The 26,309-nt window shown below is 45.5% G+C and overlaps 1 protein-coding gene across 5 annotated transcripts in view; it reads left to right on the forward strand.

The window, feature by feature from the left end:
• PC (pyruvate carboxylase) overlaps nt 1-26,309 on the forward strand; it is a 2,561,538-nt gene that overhangs the window by 1,466,784 nt on the left and 1,068,445 nt on the right. For all 5 annotated transcript variants that reach the window (XM_069644789.1, XM_069644792.1, XM_069644793.1 and 2 more), the window contains one exon: nt 12,589-12,751. In XM_069644789.1, the coding sequence (XP_069500890.1) occupies nt 12,589-12,751 (163 nt within the window). The remainder of the gene's footprint in view (nt 1-12,588; nt 12,752-26,309) is intronic.

The following is a 26,309-nucleotide window of genomic DNA, read 5'->3' on the forward strand; positions in this document are numbered from 1 at the left end:
ATTGCAAAGCGCTTTCTAGAAAAAAACCTTCCTTTCAATTGTGCCTCTATTACATTACTGTGTAAAAGTATATATTCCTCATTTTCAATGGACAACTTAAAGGTGGGGAAATGGGTAGTGGTTACTTGCACTTTTCCCTGTGCCTTCAATGGTTCAGCGCCAGTAACAAAACCCTGCTTGGCGATGTAACCAGGACATTTCATTTACATTATTTTTCTAGTTATGTACATAGTGAGATGTTATTTTGGCTCCCCATCTCTACTGGATCATTGCACAATGGAGGAGCAGAGATCTCCTCATAAACCCACCATTCTAATCTATTTAGTCAAATCTATAATTCCAGAAGCACATATCTGTCTAAAATATTTACTAATTTCTCAGGCTGTACGGTTCTATGGATATACAGTCAGTTTAAATACCCACACCCTCTCAGTACTTTCACAAATAAAAAGGGTTTGGATTTAATCTATTCCTCAGAGTAACGCTCTGCTCAGAATTATTTCCCCATATTATTATACTTGCAAAGGAATTTCTTTTGGCTTCCTCACACAGGGGGGACCCTCTTAAGGACTGGTTCAATTCTCCCCCACGGGGAGCAGGCGGGCATCAGTCAGCAAGACCAGGTCAGATTCCCTACACAACCTGGTTACCCTTTTTCTGTATTGGGCATGCTTGCTAGCTTCCCCAGTGAAGGAGGCCTATGCTTTGACTGCAGGTTGGACCCATTTTGGAATACTAGCGGTATACCCTAAAAGAGACCTAATTGAAAGCAATCTATTCCTTTCTGTTGCCTATTCTCCTTTCTCTTCTCTGTCAGTCAGTCCATCATAGTCGGCAAGTGAGCAAGTGATTCTCAGAATCTATGGGTTTGGACTTTCTATATATTAGAAACCGGTCCTTTTAGAGGTGGGTATCATTTCTCTAACCTAATTTGTTAGTGTGTGTGCTTGGATAATGTGACCTCACACAGAAACAGCCCCTTCTTACTCATTGGGCACATTAATGAAGAGGGCATTCTAATGGGAGTAACTTCTACATCAGTTTTTCCTCCTACTTGAAGTGATGCCATGTTGGAGATGTCTACATTAAACAATTCTAATTTTCTGAAACATCATGTTCCTCACATGTGATCATGATACCAAGTGTTCCATCAGATTTCTCTCATGTGAATCCACAATCGTGTGATTCTCATAACGGGATGATATGTGCTGTGATGTGAGTTACATTTTTTCTATCTGATACTTTTATACAAAAATTATTTTTCCATCTCCAAAAAAGGGCTGGCTAGCACAGAATATATGAGTAACTGGTGTGCTCTGTTCCTAAGCAAAAATACCAGCAGTTCATTAAAGGAAAATATACACAATGCAGGGCCCTAGTCTGTTTTTAGACTCATGCTATTTTTCATCATAGATTGGACTGTTCTCCAAATACTGTTGAATTCTACTTTGTAACTGAAAAGATTTCTCTTTTTGCCTTTTTAATTATTCTGGACATATACTCCTTGTATATGGGCTGTGAACATTGCACGTTTTTCTTTTCAGATGCTGTGTGCTTTTCTCTGTAGCCTTCTCTGGCATAGATTTCACTACACAGCCTGCGCTTCACACGAGACTGAATGCAGAAACACCCAAAACCTCACATCCCGTTCAAACGCAGTCCAAATTGCTAGATTTGACTTGCAATTTACAGACTTTTTTTTGTTACGTGAGTATTGTGACATATGAAAAGAGCAGAATCATACTGCCATCAAACGTGTTTTCGCTGACTCACTAGCAGACCCATTTCAAACTTAAAATTGTGGCCATTCCTATGTTCCCATAATTCTCTGCTTGTATGCAAATTGCCAGGCTTGGGTTCCATGGAGATATGCTGTGTTGCAAGACCTGGCCTGGGGCATGTCCTTATGCCCTGCCCCCCTGTGGGACCTCTAAGGAGCAGAGGGTTCCTAGAGTAAATCTTTATCATTTCCAGCACTGCCTCCCACCCCCCAAAGTGCCAGGATACAAAAAACGTATTCTCCAAACCACAGAGTGCGAAATACCTGGGAGAAAATTGGAGCCTACTTTTGGCTTAGCAGAAAGACTGGTTAGCTTGACGCAGCCACTACACAGAGCTACTTATGACGAACCAGGACATTTAGTTCCATAGTAGCATTCCTGTCACATTAGCTGTTTGTTTGGGTAGGTGTATAAGAGCGTGCGGCCACATCTAAAAGACCTAAATCATACAGGGTCCTATGGATGAATCCTCATAAACTGGAAATCTCTTCAGCTTTAGACCATATTGTCTGTCTGCTTTGCAAACGGTGGCTTGTTCTAGCTTTATTATGAAGGCCTCTGAGCCATCTGGCTCAGATACTCCTGCAGAACAGTCTCGGGTATTTTCTCCCAATGGCGTATCCTTTCCCATCGTTCTTTCCTTCTCTGGGTTGCATGTGGTCAGGCTTGTCACCGTGTTGGCGCGGAGTGGCCTTCTCTAGCATGGTAATGCACGTTGGGCTAGAGCGCTTTCGGGACGTGCGTGACATGGCCGGCAGCTTTGTTCTGATTAAGCGCGCGTGGCTGCTGCGAGATCGGGCTTCCCGCCCTTTGACGGCTACTCGGCTTGGCTCACTAATCAGCCTTTGTCGAGGGCCCACGTTTGACAGCTTTGGGATAACAAGCTCATAGCACAGTGCCTCTCGCTGCCACTGCCTTGTCGGCCTTTCACGTCGTGCAGTCCTACAGTTTGGGCAGCCAGACGCTGCCTTCCCTCGGGGGGCTTTTGATCTAATATTGGCAGAGCGTCTTCGCCTGCCGTGGGTGTGCTATGTGGACGCATGTACGAAGCCCAGCAGGGGCGGACATAAACAGACGAGCATCCACATCGGTATCAGGCCACGGGCCTTGTGTTTTCCACGCCCGCCTCAGAACCTCGTTTGGATGCTGCTAGAGGCTGGTTCTCAAGTTTTCCCTTTTAATGCGCGAGAAGGCAATTCAGTCCTGTTTTTTTCCCTTTGAATTGGAATTGTGGAAATGTATTCTGTCATTTAAGAAAACTGCAAGTCCCATAATTCCAAGTAAAAAGAACTGGGTGACCTTCTCGTGTATGACATGGGTGAACTAGAAAGATATGGTGTGAGCAGACGACATGGACAACATTGTTGGTGGAGTGGGGACGGAGGAGATGGGCTGCAGTTGTAGAGGTTTGGGTTAGCAGAACGTTATAACGCATGTCTGTATATAGTGGTCGAAGTGTAAAAAAAAATAGAAAAACACTGTGGAACTAGGAAAAAAAGTTTGTGGGGTGGTTAGAGGCTGGCCATGTTTAAGTGGGTGAGGCTAAAACAGGTAAACATATTCTCACTAACTATTTTACAATGGCAAAAACCGATGTTAGAGAGAACTACTAACAGGGACAGGAGGGTGGCTTGGAGGGTTCCAACAATAATGCTTTTTTAAACATGAAGTTATATTACCACTTTGAGGATTGCGAAGGCCTTGCTCTTGGATACAAGCTGGGACTCTTTAAGTAACTGAGCTCGTGGGTGTAGGCTCCCAATATGAGAGAGTTAGACAAAAACTGCAAGTCAAAATATTTGCCCTAAAAAACAATAGGGAATTGTTCCAACTTGCATATCTTACCAATAATTTAGCACCACTCGATAGTTGAGTCACACAGGATGCCACATAAAATAAGGAATCTTTTTTAAAACCGAATTGTTTTAATTTTTTTATTCCAATTACGACTGCTCATTTACAATTGGACATCTTACACACTTTATATATTCAGTTGAACATTTCTTACTGTAAATAAACTAATATTCGTGCAGTTCCAACAATCAGTTTAGAGAAAGTTTGATCACAAAGCATTCCAATAAATTTCATGGGGCAAATCGTGAGCAGCTCGCCTGGTCTGTGGAGACCTCATAAGCGTCGGACATTTTTCCAAAAACCTATCCTCACAGGCCGGTGGAGCGCTTGGTGGTGCGGGCATGGGAAGAGGATGCTGTGACCTGGACACACACTGCCTTGCATGCGGGCGTGTATCTGACCTGCAACGCTGAAGGGTATTCCATAGGCCACATGCCCGGCGAAGACCAGTCCCACCTGGAAACTTGCTCCCCGACCTGGTCCCTGTAGGGGGATGGCGTCGGGCGAGCCACCATTTTGTCTGTCCCTGTGGCCATTTTGTCGGGCTGCATGCCACGTGCCTGTGTTATGGCGCTTGCCGCTCTGGGCCCAACCTCTTCCTGGACTCTTGGCGGTGGAGGTTGAGGCCTACCTTGCACCTCAGGACGGAGCCTGGTAGGCGGATTCTCTTGGCTGGGTCGCCGGTAGTGCTGCACACAGGCGCACCTCAGACATCTCTCCGGTACTGGGGCGTAGCCCCTTGAGCGGAAACCCGGTAATAGAATCCTGCGGTTCCTCAGCGACGTAACCGGTTGGATTTCTTGACCCCTCGGCCTGGCAGCCGGTAGTTAAAGCAGCCTTGGTACCTCCGCCGGTACTAGAACCTGATGGGACTCTCCCACTCGGGCACTTCCTGGGAAAGGAGCCGCCTTTGCGGGGTGCGGATGAAAACCGTGCCCCACCTTGGGCCTGGACTTGTGCTTGACTAATTCCGTCAAGTGCTCTGGAGGCGACCTTCCGAAGAGATCCCTCCACTGAGCTAGCCTGTTCTTCAGAGCAAGTGGTGTGAGCGCGTCACACACGGTACAACCCTTCCAGTCATGGTCGGGGCCAAGGCAGCGCAAAGAGCATGGGGGTCGGACACAGGGAAATGCCCCTTGCAGGCTGAACACCTGTTGAATCCTGCTGACGTCGACATGTGCCGGGAGGAGCGTGGTGCCAGCGGACAGAGGAAGCTAAATTAAAGACCAGAAAAAAGAGACAAAAGTACTTCTCTGGGGAAGAGCGTGTGGAATTACTAGGCCGGAAGCTTAACCCAGGAGCGCTGGTGAGTGGTCCATTCCCATCAGCTTTGAAAAGAGAACTAAGGAGTTGCGCCAGTAGGCAGAGTCAGTGGATCAAACCTTAATGGGGAAGTTGATTTTTCAGGTGAAAAAGGTTGCATCTCCCGTCCCTAGCGAGGGACGCCCATACAGTATGGAGGAAAGGGGATTATGGACTAGGAGTACATTGGTCACTACGGTGAGTAACTTATCTTTTCCACAGGCATCCAGATCCAGCATCAGATCACTAGTCGGATCTCGGGACCCGGCTTGCCTTTGCCCCAGCCCTTCCAAACAACCATGCACAGTGCGCTCACACGTGATGTAATCTGCCCTATGCGAACGCACTGTGCACACAGAGCCTGTTTGCACTGTGCCCTCGCAGAGAGCCATTACATCAGAGGCCCAGTAGCATACCGAGTGGGAGCAGCTGTGGGATATTTGTCAGTGGGACACCTCTCCCGTTGGGCACCTCAATGAGGGTGCCCAACGGGAAAGGTGTCCCACTGGCAGGGCACCGTGTGCTGAGCAATTCCTGCTCAGCACGCTCATTGTCCTGGCAGCAGGACACCTTATCCTTTGCAAACGGGAGAGGTGACCCGCTGTCGGGACAATGTCCCAAGAAGCTCCGGGCAGCAGAGGGGCTGTTGCGTTGCTCTATGTCAAAAGAGCATTACAATGTGAGCCATTAGAGGGAGGGGCAGGGGGCTATTAGCAGGGACATGGGAGGGAGTGAAACGTGTGCATAATGTTGCATGCTTTATGAAATGACGACTATGACTTTAAAACCCAAGGGGCGTTTGTTAGGATCACATTGAATGCAGGAGGGGATAGATAAAACTAAAACCATACTCATATTGCTCAACTTATTTCTATGACAATGTATATAGTCTATAGTTTACTATAAAAGGCTAGTTTATTATGTAATGTAGTTTGCTTCAAAGGCATTGCTATAACTTTGTATTTAATCACATGAAATGCAAAGCAAAACTTTTAATAAATACATGCAAAGCAAAACCGTTTAGTAAATACGTGCATCAGCCAAACCTGGGAAGATGTGCTCAGTTGCTTAAATTGTCCACATCCCGGTTTTGCCAAAGTATGTGATCCTTGGCAAATCATTTACTTGTGCCGTGTCTTATCTGCAGCTCTGTAAGTGATTCTGATTCACTTCATAGCTTATGTTAATATATCATGCTATTATTAAAAAAAAGCTTAATGGCTATAGAGTTGCTCCATACATAATTATAGTGCAATCTAGATATTTTGCACCACAAAGTTATTTGCCACTTGGCTTACTTATGGCAACTTATTCTAATGGTGCCTACAATTATCAGACTGATGATGCTTCTTGCAATCATGTGCTTTTCTGTAAAGTCACTTCTTTTGGTGCAATCCATATGCAAATTAGGATCTTGCATTTATTTGCCCCAGAGTGCCTGGACAGAGCTCTAATAGATAATGATTCTGCAGTTTTATTTTTTGTTTTGTTATTTGTTATAATGCCATCTGTCACTAATGTTAGCAAAAAAGTAGATTGGAGTGGGGGTGGCCAGTTTGGGGGTACAAATGGGACCGTATGGAATTGTGCGCACTGCATTTGGGGGAAAAGTAGCAGGACTTTTTTCGTAGCTCGCCCCCCCTCTCTTGCCATGCTAGATACTCCCCTGCTGAGGACAAGCCCCAGGTTCACCGAGGGTCAAAGACCCTGTGACATAGCACAAAGCGCACTGTGCACACAGAGCAGAATCGATTTGTAAAACGCAATGATCACCAAGCCCCCAGATTTGCAGGCTCGGTAATGTAATTTGCTCTGTGCGAGCACACTGTGCACACAGAGCAGATTACATTATAGAGCCCGCAGAGATCATTGCCTTTCCCAAATAGATTCTGGTATTTGTAGTCCTGAGAAGATCGCTTGAAAAGTACACAAACCACAGTAAAGTATGCACGTGCATATCTTACTATGGTTTGTATACTTTTAACCCATGAAAGAAATTACACCATTTTAAAACTATTTCAAACATCCTTTGATCGGAGCTCAACTGCCACCTCCGTCCCCTCGCAAATCCGCCCCCACCCCGGCCCTTGTGGGATCCCCCTTCACATGTTTTCCATTTCCACCACTGCAGGCATCCAGACATTCCACATATTACATGATCACAGCACAGACATAAGCGGTGAAGCAGGTTACAACACAGGTTCTACATGGAAACCTAAGTCTTTGAGGGAGAAAGTAGGATTTTGTGTAATACATTTGGTTTTACTTTAGCAGCAGAACTCCAAGTGCAGTTGAATGAAAACCTTAATTGAATAAAATACATTGAGAATTTTTCTTTGTTAGTCTATCCCTGAAGCCCATCGTTGCCATGCTGTTCGTGGATTTCAGAAACGGAGCTCAGCTGTCTCAGGCTTTGTGTTGCTTGCACAGGCAGCTTGAAGATGCCATGGTAGACCTGCCGTGCCCCTAGTTATCTGGTCACAGTGCATGTGTGGTAGTGGCATGAGGTTTGCTGGTTTTTGGTCCTTGCTTTATATACACTTTATTATGGCTACCCTTAAATGCAGTGAGTGTTTACTGTGCAGTTACACTGCAGAATTAAATGTGTTGGTATTGAAGGGAGGCCAGGGTAAGTGGGGCCGCGGCAAGAGGTTATCCTTTGTGGAGTATACATGTGCTTTAATTGGATGAAGCACACCAGTGCAATTTTAGCCCATTTTTTTTTATCTGCTCCAAGACAAGATTTGGATAAATATTTACTTCTGATTCTTTGACGGATAAGTAACCACATTTAAATGGTTCCACCACACAGAAATCCAATTCCCCATACTCTGGGACAAGATGCAAACTGTTATGTAATATTTTGTTTTATCTAAGATAGAAAATTGTATACATTGCAGGTGATTTCAACCCCCGCAATATGGGGCGAACAGCAAGTTGGACTTGCTAAATCACTATAATAATGGTTTTAGGAAAGGTCAAAATGGAGGGAATATGCAAATCGAAAACCAATGGTTCCGAATAATGAATAAGGGTCCAGAACACCTGATTTTCTATGATGATAACAGAGTCGAATAATAGAAAACTGGATTTTAAATTACATTTCATTTAGCAGGGACAAGTTAAAGGGGACAGACAACCTGATCTCAGACTGTTTTCTGGGTCTTATTCTCCTTGCACAATGACTTCCCCGGTTTTCTGGACTAGTCAGATAAATCCTCATTAGGACTTTGACTAAGGTTTTTACAGGGCAAAAGATCTGATAAACCCACCACTGAACTATGAAATCCATTGCGAAGTTTGAGATCACAGATTATGTTGGACCATTTGCTTTGTCATTAGCCTGGAAAATGAATTATTAACCTTTAAATCTTGAGGTAAATACTAACCGCAAATATATTTAGACTCCTAAAGCATGTTTACTAACATACCCAAGTTCCTTGCATTTGGCAGTCGATAGTCACAGGACGGCCCTGACCCTTACCAGGGCCTTCAGACGCCAGTAGTCACAGGACGGCCTTGACCCTTACCAGGGCCTTCAGACCCCAAGAAACCTAGATCAAGGTGCTTGTCCCAGAATTACGCCTTTTCGAAGGGGGGAAAAGGTTGACCAGATCTGAAAGAGTAATCTGGATTAGGAGGGAGGAGAACTCTATGGAGACCCTAGTTAGGTCACCAAGGACAGTAAGAATGCTTAAGAGGATTTCTCAAGCCCAGCCCTGCCTGGCTGACGGGCCCAACCGGGAAAACAAAATCTCCCATAATCCCCTCTTTTTTGCAAAACGCCAATAAAGTAATTTGTCATGGGATTTGTATTACAAAACATCTGGACGGCCACTTAATGAGTTGGTATGCTTTAAGGGGTGTAACATTTCAAGTACTTTCTTTTGAAAGGTGTTTGAAAACTTGACAGCTGGATAGAATTGTGGTCTGTCTGAAAGACTGCCTGCCCTGTCTAGGTATGTCATTGCACCCTTTCTCCCCCAGATTGGCGCTTCAAGGCCTTGAATAAAGCGAAAGCTAGGAATCCAATCCACTCCCCTCCTAGGTTTTGATTCTAGGCACTAGGTTGCTGAGCTAATCTTGCTTGGGGACATCTTAATGGATTCTGCTTCCCACAGATCCAGACATGTTCTGCTCCTTCTACCCCTCTCCTGTATGTCTGGATCTCCCTGTCCTAAATGTGAATGGTCTGGAAGTTGGTATGGAATATTTTGTCTGACTGCTCATTTCCAATCTTTATTTTTTATTTTGATAAAGGCTACTGTGATGCTGGAAATGCATTGGAGGGACGGGGCCTCCCTTTCCCTGTCCTGTAGTCCTTTTTCATTTGTATTCTGTATTGTTTTCTGCCCAGGAGTCCATGTGTGACTCCTGGCAGTGCAGCTCTTCCCGTTTTTAGTTTGGTGTACAGACCCATGGGATACCCTTATGGCACCCATGGGTGGGGGTACAACCCTGTGCCCCTAGTGTATGTTTTTGGCCACCTGTGTGTGGCCCACAGAGCAGGGTATGGGCTGGTGGCAGCTCCATGCTGAATTTGACAGGTGCTCTGAGTATCCTCCATTTTGGGATACCCAGGCCCTGCCATTGGAATTCCTGATAGGAAACCAGTTGGTCCCTGTGGCCTCTTGCTTTCTATCGCCCGTTACCTTGTTTCCCCAAAGTCGTGGGAAGCCCTGACCCTGTCCCTTCCCCCTGACTGGCTGTTGGGTGGAAGTTCCATATATGGTGGTGTTGTGAAGTCCAGGCCAGACTGGCTGGGGCCTTCCCACCGACTGTATGTTGTGGGTACACCCTGAGGGTGGGACCTGGGTGAAGGGAGTGTGTGCCCAATATGCACTTCTTGTTGTTGATGTCTGGTTTCTGGTGTTTGACGCAATGCCTGAGACAGCCCTGCCCCAAACTGGTATGAATGCAGTGCGGAGTGTTGAATGGCTGGGTACTTGTCCCAATACACATAACTTGTTGTGAGTGTCTGGAGAGAAGGGAATGGCCTGAATGCACTATGCACCTGATTGATTGGTTGCCTGAGTGGAACCCACCAGAATGAATGGGAGATCAACTAGTATATCTGGGGGCCTCTCACTGCTAGAATTCGTGTTCAGAAGCTGAAGAGAAACTGGAGTTTAAACTGAAGCTTAACCTTGAAGCCCTGCTGGAAGAGAAGTCATGCTACTGCTCTACTTCACCAATCTGAAAGCTGCTGTGTCTCCAAGGACTTACCCAGATGACCTGGTTAGGCGCCCTCTTCCCGAGCTACGAGGGACCATCGTGCACTGCTAATCTTTGCCAGCGCTCCCTGGTAGACAGACCTACGACAGGCTGCCGACCGGAGACTGGTACCGCCAAAGAATCACAAGGAGAAGCACTCGGACACTGTTGTCCATCACCGTCGACGACCGCCGTTGCTGACCGGAGCCGCTGTGCTCCCTTTGCCTAAGTAATATTTGATCCAAGGATGCTCTCGTCTGCACAGTCGACCGCTTTGTCCCGCCGGAGAAAGCTGAGGCTGCCGAGGAGCATCCGCAGGTGGGTTTCCCACCACCTAAAGACCAGAGACACCGACGACTCGACGCCCTTGCTGGGCCACAGTTCTTCAAACTCTTTGCAGTCCTGAACTATCGTCACCGAGGTGCCCCGCATGCCTCTTCCTTGCAGGACGCCAAAGCTCCTTCGTCGACGAGCACCGCTATGAATGAAGCTGCCACCTCACCGTCGTCGATCAACCCTTTTCCTCGTGGGATCTTGATGATCCGTGGCTCCTGCCTCAAAGGGAACCGCTCAAGAAGGATCCATCAACGACAAACTCTACTATTCCAGGTATATTGGGGTAGTAGAACTATTTTAGAAGGAGATAAGACTCTTGTGAACAATATATGGACTGGGCTTGTATGATATCTTTATTTATAGGTTGCCCAGGTTGGGGGGGGGGGATCTTCACACGGAACTGTGTCTAGGTAACGGGGCCAGTATTCTGCCAATTGTTGTAACCAACTGCTTTCCTCCTATGTCTATTGTTGGTTACCTCTATTAATTGACTTGTGTGACATTTAACCAGAGTACGGTTGATGCACTTTAGAGGAATCTAATAATAATTGTGGTACCACTTAGAACTGTATATATTTGCCATTGTAGATTCATTGAGCACAAAGTGAGTTATTGTGTACATAACCTTGAACTTAATTATATAAAGACTGTGTTTTATCTAATACAGTGTGTGGACATTCTTTTGTGGGGGCTTGGGGACTACACTGTACTTAAGAACCAGCCTGCATCACCTCCTGAGAAGGTAGGCCTTGATTGCTCGTCCATTTCTACCACAATAGAGCATCTTGGCTGGGGTCCTCTGTGCCTCCCCTCTACCATATAGAGAGCAGAGGTACAGACGCCCCCCCTCCGGTCTTTACACCTACCCACCCCACCCACATCAGAGATACACTGACACAGCCTTTCACAGAACCATGCCCTTATTGGCTCCTTTTCTCACTGAAATAGTAGGACCCAGCTCCCCAAAACCGGAAAGTGTGAGAAATGGATACAGCAGGATTAATACTAGCTTAGGATGTAGAACCTTTTCTTGAAAACACCTCGTTCGTGCAATGTCAAATGATCATTGTGCTCAAATATATTTTCCTTAATAAAAAAGATTTGCAGACTTCCAACTTTCTGTGAAGTTGTGTGAGCACAAGTGATTTAACATGAAATAACGTATTGTTCTGCGACACGAGGGAGCAAAGGTTTCAAGTTTGTTTCTTGTAGGTAAAAACATGCTGGATCTATATAAAAAATATATATTAATGCAAGTCTCGCTCAAGTGAACATATAGATGTTCTGCTGATAACGCGTCTTCCATGTGTCCATTTGGAAATATCCGAAACTGTTTAATTTTAAACCAGAAGGTTGCTTTTCAACAGAAAATGATCATTTTTAAATGGGTTTTTCTCTTGTCTACTAACAGTATTTTTGATTTTCAGGCTTGATGTACTGCATTACCATGAGTAATGGGTGTGCATAGGTTTACAATTATTTAGATCAAATGCCTACAGGCTCTACGTGCAACCTGAAAATCAACATTCTATCATTCCAAGTTGTTCAATCCCTAAAGGTTAGTCAAAGGCAATTTGAAAGAATTTCCTATAGGCCGAAGTGGCCTTTTCTATGACTTCAAAGTACTGTATCCTTGTCCGACGGTGCACTCGCAGAACAGCTCTGGTATCCAGCTTCTATCAGTCAGTCTGGTGCAGTGTCTGGATGAAAGTTGCCTTGGATGCATACAGCTATTTGTCGGCACTAGCGGGTGTAGCTAAGATCAGAGGGGTTCTCCGATCAGGCTCTGCAAGCTTGTCGCTGTGGCTAGTTTGCGCTTGGGTAGGTTGTGCGGCAGTGTACCCTCACTTGTGCTGTGCGTCAATGCTTGTTTGAAGTAATTATACGCTTTCTTACAAATGTAACCCCTTCTTTAGGCACAGATTGCTATTGTCTTTATGAATAATAAAATTGTGTTTTACTAGGGGCCTTTCAGGCATTGGGAGAGACCCTCATTCAGGAACCGTTCCTAATGTGAACTACTGCATGGAGAAATGCTTTAACGTCCCTGTTTTTTATCTGGGCATTAGTCCTTATTCTATACCTTTTTCCCCCCCCACAGCGTTGATCTTGTACATGCTCAGATTCACGTGGCTGAAGGCAAAAGCCTCCCAGACATGGGCCTGAAACAGGAAAACATTCGGATCAATGGCTGTGCCATTCAGTGCAGGGTGACCACAGAAGACCCGTCACGGGGATTCCAGCCAGACACTGGTCGCATTGAGGTAGGAGAACTGATTTAAACACTCCACACTGAACAAGAAAAACATCTGTTGGCATGTTTTCAGGAATATTTGTTGAAGACGCACACTCGGTAATGGGCAGAAAAATGACCCATGCTCAGTTTTCCTCGTAGAGGAAGGTTCATGAAAAGTCAATTTGCTATATTGCTTGGATTGAGGCTAGTGGTTGGTGGGCTGGCAAGGTCGGAACTGGTTCCTGTCAGCCTTCGTAAAATGACCCTTACCTGCGTACATAGCATTTCCCATGCAGGGAACAGTTACTGGTTTTTTCACACACTTAATTTTAAGCCGTGATTTTGTAATACTGACCTCCATCAGTGTGGAAGTGACCATGTTCTCTAGCCAATTGCAGCTTCTGGTCAGTGGTAATGGTGAGCAAATAGCACTGTGATTGAGAGACATGCATTTCAAAGCCTCATATTGGACTTTCCATCTGCTGCCTGAAAAGTAAATTGAATAAGTGGACCTTTTTCAAAATTTGGAATCCTCACTAGAACGTGATATTTGCACAAAAATGTGTTGGCAATTAGTTATTAGAAACGGTGCCCTTTTGTATCCTCGCAACCCCCCGCCCTTCACCTACATTCCTACCTTGTGTGTGTTCATTATCTGCCACCAGAAGTAATCATGAAATCTGGCGTACTGAGAAGAGCTGATGTCAAGCCAAGGGCTTAAGTTTAACGATCGCGATTAGAGCGGATCTGGCACCGCTCATAGTGGGGCCAACTCACTGCAGCAGCTTCACAGATTTTGTGTGGCATTTTCATGGTGGGCAAGCCAGCCATAACCCCCTTCTATGCCCCACCCCTTACTGAAAAAAAATCCTTATACCTGCGCCCTCCATAAAAATGTTGCAAACAAATGCGGTTAAACTGCATTTAAAAATGTGGGGCAACTGCTGAATTGAGTTGATCCAGTACAATTTGAGCAAAATCTTTTTACCTAAAAGCAGCTGCGTCTGTCTTCCGTGTGTTTGGGGATATATAACTTGTAAAAATGTATATTGATTCTGATCATTCAGCAATGCCTCATTACAGCTCATCAGGTTAGTGTAACTTGCTCTCTTTTGCTACCAACACGTTTAACTGTGTGGTTTTTCAAGGACACTGTAGCCCTTTCCGCCCCCTTTCTTTCGTTTCATTTCTTGATAAAGTTTTAGATGGCTCTACATGTCACAAACTGTCACTGTGCGGTCCTAGAATGGAGCCGCAAGGCAAGAGGAAGAAATGAGAAAACTGGCAATGTGCATTACAATGCCCAGCCAAAAGAAAGACCCTAGAGTCCAGCCTGATGGGAGGAGGATCCTCCATGCGCATTCTTAGATGGTCAATATTATTCTCGCTCATGGCGTTCAGCAGTGTTATAAATCGCAGGTGGTCAGATTCCGCTCTCATGTTGGGACTGAGATGGTTTCAGTGTCTTGGGCACAGCACACCCCAATATCTGCCTCTGCTTTAAGGCTTTTAATTGACCACCCCTGGAGCTGATTGGAGCTGGATGACCTAAGCTGACTGGTTGGAACATAGTGATGGTTTGTTTTCTTGAGCTATTTTGGTTCCTTACACCAACATGGCTTTGTGAAGGACCCAAAGGGTTTTGAATTCGACGCTCCTCCAAATTACTCGCTGGACCGTAGCTTTGTGCTCTGGTCCCGGCATTCCTCCCGCCTGCGGCTGATACTAAGTCCCTTTTTCTATGTCGGTGGCAATCCTTTTCTTTTCCTTTTCTCAGTAGATTGGGATCTTGCAAAAGCACAGAACCCATCTCCTGAGAGGGAAAAAAATACCTATTTGCACCCCCGGGCAACCTCTGGGGTGCGAATTTTTGACCCATCGGAATTATTCAAACAGATGATTTTTGTATCTGCATACATATGCATGAGGATCTGTGCACGCTGGAACATTTAAATATACAGTAGTGGGCCACAGAGCAAGGATCCCAGAGGTACTCTACATTACATTTTGACGGATGACAACTCTTGGGTGGGTCATCAGGACCTGTTGACTTTGATTGTTGAGGAAGGGCTGGATGCAGTCTAAGGCCGTTTTATTGCCACATTCTCTGGGTCTTTTGAGGTGGACACTCTGGTCAACTGTGTCATAAGGGGCTCATGGATTCAGGAAAACGACGGCCACTTGCTGGTCCTTCTAAAATGTGAAGTTTTTCTTGGATGTCTTCCAGGAAAGTCTCTGTACCTCTCTGATTGGCTGTCTTCTAGTAGGATGTTGACTTCCATATATTCTTGGGGCTATCCCGTTACTTCCCTTTCCATAATATTGCTTGGGAGTGGAAGATTGGATATTGTCTGTTTATTTGCCATGACCATATGATCTGCTGGTGGTTTGTTGGGTACGGTAGTAATAATGTTGTGCCTGGTTGGATTGGGAGCTGTAACAGTTGTCCGAGATGCATTGATCAAGCCAGTGATCTTTCCAAGGTACGTTTTGAAAAGAATGTCGGGCAAGCTGCTGGGCTTTGGCCATTGGTTAAGGTAGATGGTTCCGTCTTTGGAGCCAGCTTGGCAACCTCTTCCGTTGCTAGGAGATTGAAATTTGTGAACTTGGAATGCAGCAGAGGGGATTTTGGGGTGGATACTGGGACGGAAAACCTTGATATTTCTGATTTTGGTGTCAAAGAAAAGCAAATCTTAGCAGTGTTGGTTGAACGATTTTGGTACATTCAAAATTGCTCCTGGATTGAATGGTTCTTTGAAGATGTTGTGTATCTCTCCAAGGCTGGTTAGTTGCTCACATGATTTGTTTGGTGAAGTACATTTTAGCCCTCATGGCTCTTTTATAATGGCCTTTTCTGTGAAATGTATGAGTGGTTTTATCTTTTTACAACCTTCTCTTAGCCATAGGTGCTCCAAACTGTGGCTTATTCTTTCAAGTTCAGCCAGCTCTTTGGCGTACCGTTGTTGCTGCGTTTACGTTCAAGTTTTAATATTGTTCAATCTCCTTGGCCACAGCTTTTCCAAACTGCCCAGTTTCACAGAATAGTTTTCCCCGGCAGACCGCTTTCACCAAACAGTGGCCTGCATTAGAACATTGAATACGCAGTTACTGTGCACGTGGTGAAGGAGCAGGTAGCGCCTTTGGTGCACCAGCCGGAGAGGAAAGGAGGGGAACTAGGGAGGGGAAAAATGTATTTCTGTGTGGGGTGCATGCGTGTGCATATAAATGTTTCACGATTTTGGAATAGCAGGTGAGGGTCAGGGGGCATAGGTGTCCCCCGTCAAACAAGCAACAGGCTGTGGGCGGAGGAGGGAAACTGGGATTGTGAAGTTGTCCCCTGCACTGGGAGCAGCAGGGAAAGGGCCTAGACATGGGGATGTTCTTTCCCTGCATATCTGAAACTGGGCCCGGTGAATGCTGAGAAATAACATAGAACTAAATTGTCTAGAGCTAATTTAATATTATGGTTGAGGTTTTCCAACCGGATCTGTGGGTTTGGGAATGGCATCGGTTTACCTCCAGAAGTTTAATCAGCCTGAGCAAAGCATTCCATAATGATCTTGTTGGACCTGGACCTGGATGAGGTTTCACTATGATGTTACAGGAGGGTGGGGCCATATACTGCATTTTAACCAGCTGGATCATGAGGAGAGAACAATCTGATCGGATTTGATATTGTATTGTGAGTATTTTCATTTTTCTTTTCATTGATTACTTCACACACCTGCTGGGCTATCCAACCACGTTCTAAATGGTATCATACAGTGTTTAAATAAGAGACATACTAGGTACATCATTACTATGGATTTTAGACGCAAACATGAACTCCAATGTGGAATGCTTGTGACAGCATTTGTAAGCTCAGTATGTGTCATTTCTGGGAGCAGGCACTTGAGGTGCTTTTAGGGCCACACAGCCCATCTAAAATTGGGGGTAGGCTAGGGGCTCAAGTTCAGGCTAGAGCATGCACCCTTGACTTCTGGTGGGGGCCAGTGTATCAAGGTGTCCACTTGCATCCGCATAGGTGCCAGTTTAAATGGACAAAGCCACCAACAATGTGCTGGGGCTTGGGAAACCAGCCTTGCATCGCTTAAGCTGCTGTCTGCAGTGCTCAGTCAGGCTCGTTGGATCAGACCAACCAGGCCATGTTGTGGTGCAGTCATGACCTTGCACATGCAGCCATTGTAGCTTTTTGGGGTGTGTGTGTGTCCACCCTATAGTGAAGGTGAGTTGGACACCAATAGGTAACCCGAAAGAATGAATTGCTAATAAATTTTGACTCATGCAACTGATTTCGTTGAAATTCTGAAGATAACTAGGTATGCCTGTGCCCATCCCCAGACTGCCTATTTTGGGAATGATTCATTATAAAATAAGTTATTAAGAAAATAAACAAAAAAAAACGAAGTTGCAGCCTAGTCACCATTCATTTTCCCATAGACAAAAAAGGTCAAATGTTGCCAGACCGCACAGCCCAAACTGCTGGATGGATTTGGAAAAAACAAGGGGGGCTCCCGGGAGTCCCTCTGCCAGACATTAGTCCTGGTTACAAGGGTCTTATCCAGATTCTTTAGCACACTATCTTTCACAGAGGCGAAATAAACAAAGCATATCATTCTTTGTCATGCTCTGGGGCAGTCCAGCACCAAAATGCTAGGCAGTTCTCCTCTGAACAAGAGTACCAACAGCAACGTCAGACACGTGTTTCGGTCTGGTTGGACCTCATCAGTAGGGTGGAGCTATGCCTCCCTAAGAAAACTCTAAGAATATTGTGCAAGGGGTCCACATCTGGATTCCCCTAGCAACTTGGGGTGAGTCCCAAAGTTAGTTAAAATATGCAAAAAGACTATTTGAGATTTGGGCCAGGTGCAAAACAACTTGGGCACAAGCCTTGTAAACTGCGTCTTACTGTATGCCCGTTTCTTAACCTACCTCAGTACCTTAACTAGTTTGCTCACGTGTATGCATGTCATCCTTGCTCTGTGTTCCATGATCAGGATAAGCAATCACTTTCCAAAGCTCAGTGATGTCCTTGATGCCTTGCCTCTGGATCACACACTTCCTTCGGGAAGTTTTCCTTTGTCGTCCTAGTGTTCTTCCTTTCCCTACTTCATGGCACCTTTTCGAAGGACTGGTTTTCTGAAGTGGTCTTGTTTCATGAGCACCTCCCTCAATGACTGGAGTGAATAGGCAGCTGCAACTTGGGGACCAACTGCGATTGGGCATCTTTGCTACACTTTTAAGAGGGCATTAATGAGGTGCATAGGCTATGCAGGTAACTAGTTGCGTTGACAATGTGGCTACACATTTCGATTAACCTTGGTGTGAAAGAGCAGAGTCTTGTGTTTAAGGCTGTACAAAAGTAGTCCTGTCGTCAAAGAATTCACACGTGCCCAGCACTGTGTGTGATTTACTATTCAAAATGATCTTCCATGGCTGCCTTAGCAAGGTCAATTGAAAGGCTGCTGAACAAGTTTAAGCGCAAGGGCTGTCCGCAGGACAGCTGAAAGACTGTTGACATCCGATTGGTCCAAACAATGATAATGTTTTATTTATATAGCGCCTTAATCCAAAGCACTTTACAGAGCACATATTTACATACAATATCACCCAACTGAAATTGGTACTCATTTGTCGATCTCGGAAGGATAAAAGGCTGAGTTGGCCTTGCCCGGATTCAAACCTGCGACCTGCAGATCACACTCAGATCGCAGCAGCGATCGCTCAACCCGCTGAGCGATCGCAGCAGCGATCGCTCAACCCGCTCAGCTATCTTACAGCCTATGGATCGTGCATTGCACCAATCTTATGAAAACATATAATGTATTCTTCAAATACTCCGATGTTCGAACGTTGAATTTGCCCGTGTGAGTGTTATGGTATGCAGGCTGCCCTTACCAAGTACCCTGCCCAAGATATCCCCTAATCCTTGCGGGGCACACAGGTCAGCTCTGTATAGCCAGCAGGGCAGCCTTTTTCACACTTACCAGCCACAGAGGTCACTGATCAGATTTCTTCCGCCTCTCTACTGTGAGAAGCTTAGTTCATAAAGCAATAGCCCCAATAAGCGGTATTAAAACCCCTACACGGGGAGAAAATAATGCCGGCCTTGCTACAGGCAGGGTGAGGTTAATTGGCCACTCGATCTCGAGGGGAGATGGAGGACCAGTAATTGTATTCCTTTCATTACTTCATTAAGTTTGACCTCAAAAGGCAAAATGCCAGTGCTGTCAACTGGCTGTCAGATTACGTTAAAACCCCCCACTCCCGCAATAAGTGTTTTGGGAGAGGAATCGGATTAGGAGGAATTCGAAATCTGTAGTGTGATGTCTCGCGGGTTACATGTAAGCCCAGGGGCGGGAATGCCAGCGAACCAAGTGGGCAGTGGAACCCAGTGTTATTGCTGAATGGCGGGGGATCCGATTGCCCCACGGATGCAATGCCACTTCCTTGGCTTCTTCCTGTCAGTAAGCAGTCTGTCTTCCGGCGGCGCCCGAAATCCATGCGAATGCGAGAAACGTGTGTTTGCAACCTCCTTCCCCTATTTCGGTTTCCACGCTGGAGTTTTTGTTCTAGCTCTGTGGGCAACCTTTTAGAAAAAGAAAAATCATTTATCATTGTGAGCCCAGTGGTAGACGCGCACGTCACAAGGCAGCTCGTAAACTGCAAGAATTAGCAGTACCCTGTTCTGTGTTTATTTGTTCAGCTTTAAGACGATTTCTAAATGTGCTGCTATTTGCAAACGCTGGCTATTTAATTCGGACAGGCGTGACGTGGGTCTCCCATTGCACAAGGTTCTTGACCCTTGCAGTTGATTTTTGCTGGACTTCCTGTACGTTTTACTGGGCTCACATCCCCTTCCCAGGCGGCCATCTTCTGGTTTCCACATTCATAAACGTCAACCCCTACGATTTAGGTGGCAGACTCGTGATATTTTACACAAACACTTTGCTATTTTTTACTTTACCCCCATCTAAAATAATTCTTATCCCAATGCCATTAACATCTCTCGCTTTCTGTTAGAAAATCCCCCTTCCCGGGAGCTGCAAAATGTTGCCATGTGTGCCACACTGAAGAATTCCCTTTGCTGGATGCCCTCTAGGACGTGTTACTCCTGCCAGGGATACAGCTTCCATGCCTGTCAGATAAAGGCCCAGCGTGTTCTGTATTTTGGAAATCCTTCATGCAAACCAGGAATGCATTTTCTCTCAAGCGTTCTCCTGCCAATTCTTCGCCCTTAAAAATATAGCAATCTGTATGATTGTTCATTTACCGCTCAGCTTTTTTCTGTGCATCAAAGCGTGCCAGGACCTAGAGCTATACGTTCTCAACATTTTCCAGGGTATTTTGCTCTTTCGTCTACTACTGGTTCTCCAAATCCTTAGTGAATCTAGAGCTGCTCCACAGGCCCTGCAGGCAGTTTCTCCGATTGTCCCTACACCAATGGCTGCGAGGAACCTGCAGTTCAGGGCCTCGCTCCCTGGGGCAAATGGGGACTATCCTTTGAACTGCCTTCTGGGAAGTGGCCCCTAGGCAATGGAACCCAGGCTGGGACAAAAAGCATGTTCCAAGAAGAACAAACTGTTATAAATTCAAGAACAGAAGTTCCCTCCTCCTCCCCCCGTAGTGGTCTAACAGCTCTGAGGCTTGTCTGGAGAGTGGCATATTCGCCTGCGAGAGAATAGAAGAGGCCAGTAAAGATGGGGAAAGGGGCAAAATAGAGAAGATTAAACGCACCTGAAAGATTTGTATGGGTATGCAGAAGATTGAGTGTTCTGGATGAAGTTTGTCAAATTTGCATGCCTGTGGAGTTCGTGCAGAATAATCAAAGCAGTATCTGATCAGAAAAGGGCAACTATGTAATTCTGGTGAAAACTAGCGTATACCCTTGTTGGCAGTTTCTAGTATTTAAATTAGTGAGTGGTTGCAGGCTGGGCTTGAGTGATTCTCCAGTCTACCTTTTATAGCATGCAGGAGTGTTTGTCTGTTCTGCATTACCATAACCTGACAAATCCTAGAGGTGTCAATCTAGGATTGCCCAACCCGACCGTCAGAAGTGATAGAGCCCAGACTGGATTGTGTGCAAGACAATCTAGTTGGGCACATCAACAAACAAAAATCGCGTGTTGGCGGTCTCATGCTTGCATGGTCATGTACTGAGGGACAGATGCAGTTGAAAAGAATAGTGCAATATTCGTGTTGCTTGCATAGCGCTTGATGCCGCAGTAAAAGGGCACACCACAGCACGAAAGCGAGGAGAATGCAGAGTCCTTGAGGCAGTTGGCCTACAATGTAAACACCAGTGTGTCAAAAGGTCTGCAATGGAGGGTCCTTCAGCCCCAAATGGCCAGTTTTATAGGGATAAGTTGGTGACCTTGAAGACACTTCAGTGTTGGGGTGGCCTTCAGTATATAGGTTCCCTGCTGAGAAAATAGCACAAGGCTCTTGCCCAAATGGACACGGAGCCCTGACAGTAAACCGATGAGGATCCTCGCAGGTTGTGGAGACTGAGCCCCCCCTAAAGCAGTTGCTGGAGTCCTCGCGGAATGATCTGCATTTATACCACACTTTTGCAACCGCATCCCCAAGTTGCAAATGCCTAGTTAAACAGGTGGCTGTGTGACGATCCCAGATAGCTTGATGAAAATAACTTGCGTTATTGGACAAGCTGCTCTTTGTACAACTTTGAACTGGACTAACACATTTGAATGAGGGGGAAAAGGATGAGTTAAGGAAATCTATGACGCAGTGGAGTTGGCCCATAATCAATACGTTAAGCTTTTTAGCCAACATCTGAAATTAAGCTGGTCCCCAAGTGTGGGTTTGTTTTAGGCCCAAAGTGGAGAGAATGGGCTTGAAACACAAATGTGTTCCAAAAGAAATGGGTTTTCTGGGAAGCTGGTGCTGCACGTTTCATTGTGCCAACTTCAGAGAACGTGTGCGGCAGGTGAACATTGTAATGGAAGACCTCCCGGTGTTAAACTATCTTCTGTAGTTTCAGGGAAAAAGATTACCAGGGGGTGGGCCGAACTCAGATGCCCAATATCCAGAAACTGAGATTACTGAAATATGGGCAGATCGGCTGTAATTGGGTGTTAAATAAAATGCACATTTATAGATTTCCCCAGCAAGCGAGTGGCAATATTGGCCCTTTAATGCCATGTTTCTGCCCACACGAACCCCACCATACATTCCCCAGAGTGGCACGCCAGCTCTATTTGGTGGTCAGGCGCTTTGCTTTGGGCATGGTCTGTGTTCCAAGCTGTGAGCTGTAGCATTTCTCAGGTCTGACTCCTGGGCGTAATCTCAATAGTCCGCCCCTGATGCCCAGTGCCAGCCCCAGGTGTGCCAGCGCCATGTGCGAGATATTAAAGCCAACCCAGCACAAATACAGAACAGCAGGGGGGGGGGGCTCTGTTCTGTTATTCACCTGATACCTGTTCTTGATGGTCAATAACACGTATCAGCCGAACAACAGAACGGAGACCCCGGCTGTTCTTGTAAAGTTTGCTTAAGGGCCGCTGCGGGATTCTTTTATAGGACTGGGGCAAGTGTTAAGTGGGCTGGATGCAGGGCGCCCTGCGCCGGGAGGAGTGAGTGGGGCGGCTTTGTGCGGCCGCACCCCCCTGAGCGCTGCCTGCACCCGACCTTTCCAGAGCTATGGGTAGGTTCTGGCAAAAGGAGGGATGGGAGAACGCGACGTTGCAGTAACAGTTACTCCGTACACGATTTCAATCGACCCTCTAACTGAATTCAATTCTGTAATTTGTTTTTTGACATCGAGCGCTTTTGCCATTTTGCACTCCCGTTCGTTTTTGCACATAAGAATGTAAACACTATGCTGTTAAGTGCTCACAATCCCCAGGCCGAGTGAGGGGAGCCGCCGATTCTTGAACATCTTTGAGGTGTTGCCTGATCGCGAAACTATCAGTCCGAGGATTTGGCTAAGGCTTGCCCACATAGCTACAGAGCAGACTGTTTACATGCGCAGACAAAAATATATGACTAGCCCTGCAATGACTAACCAAAGCGCAAACAAACTTTTAAATATGCAGGAGCTAACCCCACATTAAAAATGCGAGTGTTGTAAATCTCAAAACAAGAAAGAATCGCAGCGTTTCGGCACAGCTCTGTCCCTGGTGAAACACTGATAGTTGCAAGGGAGAGCGGGGCCTGTGCAGGCGAGATACGGCGCGAAGAACATTGTGCGCCCGTTAAACACATTCATAAATAAATGGACGTTCTGCTGCGCGCGAGTGGAAAGTACCATCAATTATGGAGGATTAGAGTGATGGTTCGACTGTGAGGATGCAAGGCTTTCTCTATTTTGGTCTTTCCCTGCTCATGGCTCTCGAGCTCGATGGTGAACCCCTCCCCTGAAGTATCACTTTGACCTTCCCAGTTGTGAATACTTTAGTTGATCTCTGTCAAGCATTGCCCAGTGCCAAAATGTCTGCGTTTCTGAGGGTCACAGCAAAATCAGCATTACGCGGAGTCAGAGTGGTTGCAACAGTCCAAGGACTAGGCTTAAGCGATTGTCTATTTAGCTATAACTTGCCTACTAAATATCTGCTTTCTGGCAAACGTACCAGCACTATCCCAGTAGTAACAGTTACATAGGGGTAATTATTTCAATCGCTGCTGTCTGACCTCATAACTGCTATCTGCACTCCTTTTTATTTATTACTTATTCATTCAGCGGCAGTCACCTTGTTGTGCAGTGGTGTAGCGGGGTAGCACCGAGTGGTCAAGGGTCACCCAAAATCTGTAAATGCCCACCCAGCACATGTGTGAAAGTAGTGAATGTATGTATGTATGTATGTATGCATGCATGCAAATGAATGAGTGCAGTGTGTATGGGTGCAAGTGAACGAGAATGAAGTATGACTGTTCTGGGTGTTTGTGAATGATGGGTATGAATGTGTGTATGTGCAAGACTGACACGGGGTGGGGGAGGGGTGCATGGGAGCATGAGCAAGCCAAGCCAAGCCAACTTGAGTGTTATTCCGTTTAGGAGGGGTTGGGACTACAATGGGGCAGGCAGTTTGAATGTTTTCACAATGTGGCATAGCATTTTTGTACTCGCATTAATGGCAAAACCATCATCCATGTTCTTAAATGCAGATGGGAAGGGCATTTGTGAAGCCAGCAAGAACACGTTGACTTACGACATGACCCTGGTTTTACTGGCGTTAAGGGCAAATACAACATTGAGTGTTGTTATATGGGATGTCCATTTGTGCAGCCAGTAAGAATGTTTTCTTACTATAGCATGACATGGTTGCTGGCATTAAGGGCAAAGTCAATACGTTTATACTCCTACGTTGGTATACTGGGATATGTTGTCAGTGTTATCATTACTGCCCTTATTTGCAATGCAAATGAGTGTCTTTTTTTGGGGGGGGGGGACTGGAATATGTAGGTGCAGCCAGCATGGCTATGTATGGATACAATTTGCATGAACATTTATTTTTTACACTTGCAAGATACTGGTATATAGTCGGCAAAGGCATGAACATGCATTGGAAAATGCTCTTGTGCACTAATGGTGACTTGGCATCTAATGGATTTTTTCTCGTCTTACCCTAAAAAACCAATTATAAACTGTGGCTTTTTACCCAATTTTGTACTCGAAGCATGCTCTAAAATGTACAATTTTAACCCATTATTTATTTAAAAAATGTTCTCGGGGGCAACTGTTCCTTCTCCAGGCCCCCATTGGTTGGTTTGGGCTCCCCCTCTACACACTGTCGCTTGTGCACATTCAGCTGGGGAAAAACAACTCCCCTTCCCTCTGCGGGCCGCCCTTGGGGTGTTGGCCCAACTACATTAGTTACAGGCCCCACTTGTTAAACAATTCTGGAATAGTAACAGTTGCACTCACTTTAGGTGGAGGTCAATAGAGCGGTTATGCAGACCATGCCGATCATGGCGATTCTTGTGCTTGCACTAAAGCCGTACAATTTGTCATTTTCAGATGGGTTTCAAAATGTTTTAAATGCTCATAACCAAGTGAGAATCTTTGTATTGTTCCCTTCTGCTTTATTTGGAATTCCATCTGAAGGGCCAATGAACGTCGGTTTCTGATAATCCAATGCTCACTGCACCAAACACCACATGTTTACATTGAGGACTAATGATTGCTGCTGTACTTCAGCATCTATTTCCCAACATGTTCAGATTTGTGCCACAGTTGCTTTTCCTTGCTATAGAAATGTTGATAAATAATATCACTATATCCTGGGTAGGGGCTGCTGGGATATCTGTATGGGGGGGGGGGTGAGCTAGCGATGCATAGGGCAAAAGCTACATTTCAGAAAATAAAAACCTGCATTTCAAAGCTTATTTAAATGTAAAATGCAGTTGTGCAGTCTAAAATTATTTAACTAGTTGCAACCCCCCAGTTAACAATTCCTAGCATACTGCCCCAGTGAACAGTAGGCACGCGTATTGCATATGCATTCAAAGGACATAAAGCAACAGGGTGCAGCGTTTCAATAATGTGCAATAAACAAACACGCTCTGCTGGCAGAGGCATGGACATACTCTCATTACTTGTATTGTTGTGTTGTCCAAGGACACTTGTCCAAAGACACAATCTTGTCTGACAAAAACTTTCAATGTTTACATGATGCGATTTCCCTCTTTTCCAAACAGAATCCACCTCCCACTTAAAGTTGAAACATTGCCGTCATGCTTTTATAGTAAAGAAAATGTCCTTCTGATTTGATTGTTAATTGTTTGAAGGCACTTGCAATGTTTGGTATTTGTACAAGGACGCAACATGAATATATTTCTCTCAACCAGTCTGATTTTGAATGAGCAGGTTTTGTTTTTCCATTTAAAAGTTCTGTGAACTTGGCACATCTTCTATTCATACACAGCCAAGTGCCCCCAACCAAATGCATTTCTACAGTGGGAAGGTTTGTCTATGTATTTTAACACAATTGGCATACATTATTCTTACATAGTGATGTAATCTAAAGTGGTGGTGTATGGAACACATCACTGGCATTTTGGGGGTTCGTAGTGCATTTCGTAGTGCATTTTTCAGCAAGAGAAGAGTTGAAGTTCTTTTGCATTTAGACATTAGTCTGGTATAAAAGGAGGCAGATAACGAAACATACAATGTTGATGAGTGCAGGCCAGAAATACCCGAGGTCCTGAGTGCCAGTGTGTTTGAGTGGTAGTGTCATGTTGGTTAATGTGGTGATAATGGGCGTAAAATGCTGTGTGTAGGGTGTGGCATTTGTGTGTGGAGTGAAATGGTGCTAGCAGTTAGTGATGAGTCGGCAAGTTTGAAGCAAAGTATGTTTGGGGTTATGAGGAGTCCTGTAATTTGATTATAGCAATTTTATGCCGTTGTCTGTGTGTGGATGTTTTTTGAGGAGTTCTTACTGTCCTAGGATCCAATTTATTATTTTGTGGTGGTGTCTGTGTTTTCTAACTGACGTGCACGATTTGGTGAAATTGACCTGAATGAATCTGATCCCCCAAGTTCTTGATTAAAGTGCTGTGCATTCTTGTATTATGTGCTTGAAAAGGCAGACCGAAAAAGAGGTCAAATTCCCCAAGGGGATCAGTCA

This window comes from Ambystoma mexicanum, chromosome 2p (genome assembly GCF_040938575.1).
Source record: "Ambystoma mexicanum isolate Mex_15411 chromosome 2p, UKY_AmexF1_1, whole genome shotgun sequence".
NCBI lineage: Eukaryota > Metazoa > Chordata > Amphibia > Caudata > Ambystomatidae > Ambystoma > Ambystoma mexicanum.